Raw genomic sequence first — 8,806 nt, 5'->3', positions numbered from 1 at the left:
TTCTGGCTGACTTTTGGATGCAGTCTTGATTGGTTTATTCTTAAAGAAGTCCAAAACGTAGCAGGAAGTTCCATCAAAGCCACACGTAGTATATGGTTGAAAATCACCTTCATCTTTGGATGATGGACCTAGGCTAACATATCCAGGAATCAAGTGCACGTGAACAAATTTCATGTTTCTAATGATGTAAATAAATCTGGACTGGCATCCTGTAAAGTTATTGCTCCATTCATGCATTGTGAATGTGGGCTATGTGTAAAATGATATTGGTGCCAGTTGACGATCAGATGTCTATTTATAAGAAGGAAGCTGAGACAATGTTTACAGCACGTGCACCAAACTGTCCAAAGTCGTCTCTTGGAGCAAATTGAATTGGAGGTGGAATGTTGAATCGGGTTAAAGGCTGGAAGTCACTGCGGGGTCAAGTTACACGCACTCACGCACACATCCAAGTCAGGTTGGGTCTCAGGAACCTTTTAATACCATCTCCGCCCCCGTTTGGAGCGTCAGAGCACCGGCTCTCCTGGGGCGCTCCAGTCAGCCTCTCCACACTTTGCTCCAAACTTTACGCACGGATGTGCTGCTCTGGACCTATTTTACACTGGATTTGGACATACGCAGATTCATTGTAGATTTAAAAACATTTTTTTGATTGATTTAAAAACGCAGTTTGTAAACTTTTAACAAGATTTTCTTCACCAAGTGGTTCGTCTCATAACAGCAGACAAATGCAGTAGAATCGTTAAAAAGATGAAAGTTCTGCTGATAAAGTGGCTGGCCCTGGTGCTGTGTGGCAGCGTGCACAGCCTCCGGGCATCCCCCGCTTTGGAGGGGGGTAACGGGGTCGATGACAGCGCCTCGACCCTGGCCTTTGTGTTCGATGTGACCGGCTCCATGTACGACGACCTCAAGCAGGTGATCGAGGGCGCCTCGCGGATCCTGGAGAAGACCCTCAACCGGAGGACCAGGCCCATCAAAAACTTTGTTCTGGTTCCATTTCATGACCCAGGTACTGTTAGATAACGTGCACGCTTGGTGACTGATTTAATCGCATCTAGAATTTTGTATCCTGTTGTTTCTTCCAACATGCAGCTCCTTTTTACACGATTAACTGTTTTAGACAACATAGTAGTAATGTAAACTGTCCCCGACCTGAAATATTTCATTCATTTACACCTACTGGTCACAACATTAGGCACACCTGCACAATACAAGAGCTGACATAAAATGCTTTATATCCCATAACAGCAAACTGCAACCCCAACAATTCTCAATAAACGATGACCATTATTGTGCTTGCAGTACAATTGCACTGCATCATAGTCTTGACTCTCACGTAGCCTCGGTATAAAGCAGTGCAGCGTTACACCACTGCAAACTACATTAAAATAATGTTAAGTTAATGTCAATTATCTGCATAAAGGTTGATGCTGTCGTCTGTATTGAATCATGCAACGGTCACATGACAAAGCAATTTGCAGTAAATGACCTGAGCTGATGCTTTTGTGGCTCAAGCTGCTAAAAGACTAGTTAGTTCACCAATGGTGGGCCAGGTAAGGCTGTTCGCCCCTTGCTTGTGTCCTATATGAGAAAAGCTGGAGCTTGAAAATAAGAGTTCTCTAATGGGGGAGGGTGTTCGGGCCCTGATGAGAAGCATATGCTGTCTGCCTGTGTGTAATTACCCCAATCACCCTCCCCACCCGACCCTCCTCTCCATCCTAGCCCCCGGAAAACTCTCTCAGCCCCCCAGTATAGCCAGCCTGGGGTAGTGGTGGCGTTGGTGGGACAGAGGGGTGTTCCATTGGGTTGCCCTGACACCACGCATTTTGTCTTCTGTTTAATGTGGCCTACCCCTGAGGACCTTGTAAAAGGTTCATGATTGCTAAGAAGCCACGGTGGCTGAAGAAGAAGCGTGACAGCACTGTCACTGCCTTCACGGCCGCTCGCCACAGTTGGAGTGAAATTGGCCAATGTCATCCGTTTGACACAGCACTGTGTCATTACTCACTCCAAGATACTTTAAGGGGTATTTTGGCATTTAGAGAAACATGGGCAGTCACAAAAAAGAGGCCAGATTGTCCCCAGATCTGGTGGTTTTCTGTAACATTTAAGGCGGAAGGTGTGTGTTTATGACAAGAATGTAGCCTCACATTTACCATGGCGTCTGCTGTAGATTAGAACGTGCTGACTTCAGCTGCAGAAAATGATTATTCCGCCCTCATCGGCACTTGGAAAACTGCTTATTGTAATTCTGTATGAGAACACATCAGCTGTAGCTTTGGTTGTGATAAATGTAGCTTACTATAGACTAACATGCATCTCGGATTCAGTTGAAACGTTTATTTGTTCTGATATGTTTTCACTGCTTTCTGTAGTTTGAAATATAAAAAAAACAGAAAAACTGAAATCATATATATAATTATTCCGTTTGATTTAGTAGTCACTACAGTGAATCCCTGCTTTTTGCAGTGGTTACAATCCAAGACCACCCGCATATGACAAAAAATGACTAATTAAGACGCTCATTATAATTCTATTTTTGACACACTAATCAAGCCAAGGCTATGCTGCTGTGTCTAGCCGCTACTTTATACGACATCGATTTGCATGAGCTTGACATTTGCACCCGTACTCACACAACACAAAGCAACAGCAGTTCATCAACCTAATCGCCTACATTACTCACACTGCAATCAAAAATAACACAACAAATAACACATGTGGAACACACGATACAACTGCACCACACAGACTATGCGAGTATGGAAATAAACGCTTACACTAGGGTTGTCACGATACCAAAATTTCAGTACTCGATGCCAATACCTGTAAATTTCCACGATACTTATTTTATACCTCAATAAAAACAATAAAACCCAGAACCACATATAAACACAAACAATACTGTGCTTTTAAATAACAAAAGTCAACTACTTTACATTGAAAAAAAAATAACAGCAGTTCATTTTATATGTAATTGTATATATTTAAAGGTTCAGCGCCATTGCTGTTCTTTATTTTTCCTTTTCCATTTTTGTGTTGGCACCATGGTTGAAGTGGGTTGCAGTGTGGGCCACAAAAGGCCCCACGCGCCACGAGTTTGAGACCCCTGCTTGACAGTGTAAAGGAAAATTAAAGTTTCAGTTTTAATAACATAAGATCAGAGATTGTCAGAGAGCATCTCTTATGTGTCACGCATCGTGATGGCATCGTTACATAATTAGTTATCTGTTCACGTAAGGAAGCAAGTGAGTACTTAAAGCCTGCGCCTCCACAAGAATAGTAAACTGGCTGTCAAGACCAAATAGCGGAATGTACTTTTGGGCCATGCGTAATGCGACACCAGTGATAGTAATATATATATTAATAGCATTATTATTAATATACATGTATATTATAAACGTAGTCCGTGTGGTGCAGTTGCATTGTGTGTTTCATAAGTGTTATTTGTAAATGTCGAGCTGATTCGTACGATGCTGTCATTACATAATTTATTAATAATATTTGTAAATTATCACAAGTTTAGTGTAAATCACATGGGTCTTCTATCAAAGTCCCCAAATAAAAAAATAATACAACATTTGGATTTTTAAAAAAATCTGCGGACATGCACGAATGCTGAATCGTGATGATGCGGGCGTCCACTGTACTTCACTTCTCTTTCAACCAGAAACTCATGATATGGTGAGTTGTTCACCGAAAATTCACTATAATTATAGTAATTAATTAAATATAGTTAATTAATGGATTGTGGATGGGCATGGGCTAAACCCCATCAGAAAATGAACTACAACAGAGATTGACCAACGCCATATTTTCTTCCATTTTCCCTGTGATTGATGGAGGGGTGCCCATTACGTTAATCGCGAGACACCGGTAGATGGCGAAGGTAGTTTGGGTCGCTCGCATAAACGTCACTTTGTAGATGTCATACGACACCAGTCAGCTGACATTACGCTCCCCTCCTGATTCAGTCTTGCTACCCTGCGGCAATGGTGGACACATGTCTCTAACTACACACACAGATGCAACTTTCATCTTCCTATTTTGGATAAACTAACTGAGTGAATTGTTAAGGGATTTGCTTCACGTCATGAACTCCACTATAGAAATGCATGTTTTTCTACCCTTTCCTTTCTTAAACTATTATTTCATGATGAATTGGAAAATGTGCCCGTTGCTGAAAAGTTTTTAATATTTTGCCTTGACTTCGGCTGCATTGCATTTTCATTTCTTGTGCATCGGGAATGTTTGATAGCGAATGCTAACTGGACGTAATACATGATTTATGTGTCTAATGAATGCTACGTAGCTATTTTGACTGACATAGTACTTACTTATGTACACAACTTTTGTGGAATTATGTGTAATTATCTTTATTGCCATATTGAATTGAATTGCGAATTATTTGTGAATGAAACAAACTACTTTGATTACCTGTAAACTTTGAAACTGTGAATGTGAAATATGAATCATTAGTGTTTAGTACAGTAGTTTAAAAGTTAACCGGTTAGATTTTATATGTATATATATATATATATATATATATATATATATATAGTAAGAGATAGATCATGTGGACTTATAACTTGCATGCTGAAAAAGTGCGTGCGACCCGATACACATGCACAATGTACATAGATACTCATATTTATAAATACAGTAAATGCAGAGTTCCCTCGTTTATCACGCGGGTTCCCAAAATTGCCCGCAATAAGTGAAATCCCTGAAGTAGCCAACTTCATTTTTTTACAATGATTAGATATGTTTTAAGGCTGTAAAAGCCCTCACCGTACACTTTATACACTTTTCTCAGACAGGCAATAACATTTTCTGTCATTTCTCTCTTGTTTAAACATTGTCAAAAAAGTTCAAACCTTAGTTTGAATTTTAATGATCAACCTACACGTCGGACAAGAAATTATTCAGTCACTCATGTGTATTTCACTCCCATGACCGTGCCTTTTCGTCCTGGTGCCGTTACGCTGTACTGTAGCGTTTTTGTATCCTTGTTAAAACATATTGCTGCAGTACTGCTCCTGTTGCAGTCCTCCTCCTTTGAACCGAAGATTCGTTTAAAAGCTAGCAATGACACAGGAGACATGGCAGGGTAGCACGAAAGAGATTGATTGACAATGGTCTCCAGCCAATCAGGACGCAGAAAACAATTGGCGGTGCAGACAGACGAGAGAGGGAAGAGAAAGACACACAACTTCCCGGCCTGCAACACGTTCATACGCTGTAATAAAATAAAAGAAGCACTAAAAAAATTCCGCAAAACAGCGCGGTGAACCACGATAGAGCGAGAGTATATATTTTCTATATTTATAGTAGGAGGTAGATCTTTGGGACTAGGTCATTTTAAAAGTACCCCTGTTATAATGTATCTCCCTTGGGTATCCTTGATGATTGACACTTTTGACCTTGCAGACATTGGCCCAGTGTCCATCACCACCGATCCTATTAAGTTCCAACAGGATCTTCAAGAGCTGTTTGTCCAGGTGGGAGCAGAACACATGCAGTGATTATTGCACCATTGACAAAGCACAATATTATCTCACACAAAGCCATGCTTCAGCCAGCATGTGTGGAGTATGCCGAGATAGGATCAATATAATGCAGTGAAAACAGTAGAATGATCCCAAAAGAAACTCAGGAATTCCAATTTCAAGGCAGAATATTTGTTTAATTTGGAGAGAAACCTATACAAATATGCTAATATTAGCCACCACACCATGTACGGTTGTAGAAGCAGACAACTGGCACAATCATTATTTGGCGCTATTTGGCGGAATTTGTCTTTGTCTTTTCATGAACTGACTTCTTAATAAGTTGACCTTTTGCTGTGGTAGTTGATGAAGCGCATTATATGGTTGTCGTTCACATAGGGTGGTGGCGACTGCCCTGAGATGAGCGTTGGAGCCATTAAGAAAGCACTGGAGGTTTCGCTACCTGGATCCTTCATCTATGTCTTTACCGACGCGAGAGCCAAGGACTATCGCCTGAAAAAAGATGTTCTGCGGCTAGTGCAGCTCCGTCAATCACAGGTAAATGTCAACAACCTTACAAGGGCGGATGCAGAGGCCTTGAAGATTATGATATGACTGATTGTGTATGTTAACGTTTAGTTCATGACAGATCTAGCTAAATATGTTTATACAATGTACAATGAGTATGGATGGGCTCAAGAGATTTTAGAAAATATTGACCTAAATCAAGGGTTGGTACAGTCCAAACTCACTAGAGCAAGGTCCAAAAGAATGTGGTGATACACAAGGACGAACACCATGCAAACATGTCTAAATCCATGCATCCATCTTCTATGCCACTTATCCTCACAAGGGTGGAGGTATGCTGGAGCCTATCCCAGCTGAATTTGGGCAAGAGGCAGAGTACACACTGGCCTGGTCGCCAGCCAATCACAGGGCTCTGTATCTAAATCCTCAAGCAAAAGTTAGAAATACAAAAAGTTGTCATTCTGGAGGCTCACACAAGGAACTTGATGAACTGGCGCAGAGAGACAGGAACAATGAGTCTGAACTTGAATGGAGGGAATCAGTGAGGCAGGGGTGGACTGGGACAAATGTTTGGCCCAGGACATTTTTGGCCCAGACTGGCCCACTATAATTTGTGCGCATATACTGTACCAACTCACCCCATTGATGCACGGTATATACAAACACGCAAGCCCTTAATAACACTACTATACTGGAAAAATTCTGTTTACATTCAAGAGCCTTGAATCAATAAATGAGCGTGAATCAATCTCCTCTTGGATAGAATTTGTATCCTTCCAGTGACAGCCACTTTTCTGGCGAATTTCAAAAATCTGCAAATAAATTGACACCCATAAAAATGTCGATTTTGGCTCAAAACAAAAAACAAAAATAAAAATAATATTTTTTGATGATTGCGAATGTACAGGGTTCCACCGTAGTTGTAATAAATCACAAAAGTACCACAGCAATTGGAGTGTCATTGCATGTTTATCTCACAAAAAAGGCAACAAAATGTGGTGCAGACAGACATTTTTCCCAACTTGCTCACTCACAGCCCCTGTAGGACAAAAGGAGTTAAGGGACAAGTGGAATAAAGTTCTCAGAAGCAAACATAGGATGCTAATTATCCTCTTATCTCTTCCAGGTCGTTTTTGTGCTAACTGGGGACTGTGGCGACCGCTCCCAGCCGGGCTACAGGGCCTACGAAGAGATCGCAGCCACATCCTCGGGGCAGATCTTTCACCTGGACAAGCAGCAGGTCAATGAGGTGAGAGCAGACACTAGAAATGTCAACACGATAATAGAGGTGACGTCTGATTGGTTACTCAGCATTAATCAGGGCTCTTGACTTGAGAAACTGAGGGCACACATCAATCAGATGTTTGACCTCCGCTATCTCAACCATTTTGATGCATGAGCAATCAAATTAAGATTGCCTTCTTGCTGTGACATATGTGAAAATCCCTTAAAGCGACGATTCTCAATTGGTGAGTCGTGACCCAAAGGTGGGTCACGTAGCCGTTTTCGGTGGGTTGCGGGTTACCAAAACAATACTGTTATGACCTGATGTCCATGAACGCACCTTGTGCCAGTACTATTCGCTTGCTAAGCCACCACGAGTGCGTGCCATGTTTACGGGCAACTTCGTCAAGCTTGAGCGGGAGGTAAAGGTCATCAAGTTAGTAGTGAGTGTAGTAGTGTTTAGACATAGCATTGTATGTACAGTGTTTCAGGACTCTTCTTCCTTGTACTTTGCAAACATCAACTGCTTGTATTGTTTCTTGAAATCACTCATCTTATTGCATTGTTTGAGTTCCTTGCTCAATCCGCTCCATTATTTGATTCCACACGCTGAAATGCTGAAGGTTTTTAGCGTTGTTCTCGCGTATAAACTTTTTAAGTTTAATTTTTCCCTGAGGTCATATTTCTCCTCTGTTGTCGAGAAGAATTGTATGACATTTTTATGTAGCAGATTACTGTTTGCTTTATGCACAATTTTAGCTGTTTGAAAATCAACTAGATCATCAAATTTTAATAATTGTGATTTTTAGAAATAGAGGATTTGTATGTTCTCTATATTATTATGGATTATCCTCACTGATCTTTGTTGCAGTATCTTTAGCGAGTGAAATTAACTTTTTATTATTTAGTTATTTCCCTGTATCTCCACACAATTAGTTATATACTGTATGGTAATACCAGGGAGAAATAGAGAATATGGAGTGATTTATTAAGGACAGATTTTGCTTCATTTAATATTGATTTATTTCTCTGCACTTTATGTGGTATATTTTGGATGTGAGATTTCCAGCTCATCTTTTCATCAATAATGACCCCCAGAAATGTGTTTTCGCTACCCCTTTCAATGTCCACTCCATCAATTTGTATTTGCGTCTAAGTATCCTTTCTGCTATTACCAAATAACATTATCTTAGTTTTACTTAGATTCACGGATAATCTGTTTTTATCAAACCATCGTTTTAGTAGTCATTTCATCTATAACTTTTTTATTAGCTCTTGTGTACTTTCTGCAGAACAGAAGGCAGTAGTATCGTCTGCAAATAATACTAGCTTTAGGTCTTTCATGGCTTTACAAAAGTAATTTATATAAAAGCTTCACAGTTTTGGTTTTGGGTTATGCCACACGATATACAGTATTTTAGCATGCTGACGTATATTCTCCTAGCTTCACATATTACTTCCTGTTGGCTAGATAGATTTGAACCCAATTCAACACTTGGAGTCTATCAGAGGAGTGCTGGAGAGTACCCCTGCTGGTGACTCCATAGTTCTACTGGGAGACTTCA

General features: G+C 40.6%; 1 protein-coding gene across 3 annotated transcripts in view; it reads left to right on the top strand.

Moving 5' to 3' along the window:
• The first annotated feature begins 550 nt into the window (after positions 1-550).
• hmcn2 (hemicentin 2) overlaps positions 551-8,806 on the top strand; it is a 58,937-nt gene continuing 50,681 nt past the window's right edge. For 2 of the 3 annotated variants that reach the window (XM_054774388.1, XM_054774386.1), the window contains exons 1-4: positions 551-1,009; positions 5,431-5,501; positions 5,889-6,047; positions 7,144-7,266. In XM_054774388.1, coding sequence (XP_054630363.1) covers positions 751-1,009; positions 5,431-5,501; positions 5,889-6,047; positions 7,144-7,266 — 612 coding nt within the window. In that variant the 5' untranslated portion in view covers positions 551-750. The remainder of the gene's footprint in view (positions 1,010-5,430; positions 5,502-5,888; positions 6,048-7,143; positions 7,267-8,806) is intronic. The other variant, XM_054774387.1, reaches the window with a different exon arrangement.

Source organism: Dunckerocampus dactyliophorus, chromosome 4 (genome assembly GCF_027744805.1).
Source record: "Dunckerocampus dactyliophorus isolate RoL2022-P2 chromosome 4, RoL_Ddac_1.1, whole genome shotgun sequence".
Lineage (NCBI taxonomy): Eukaryota > Metazoa > Chordata > Actinopteri > Syngnathiformes > Syngnathidae > Dunckerocampus > Dunckerocampus dactyliophorus.
This window is presented reverse-complemented; position numbering and strand designations above follow the sequence as displayed.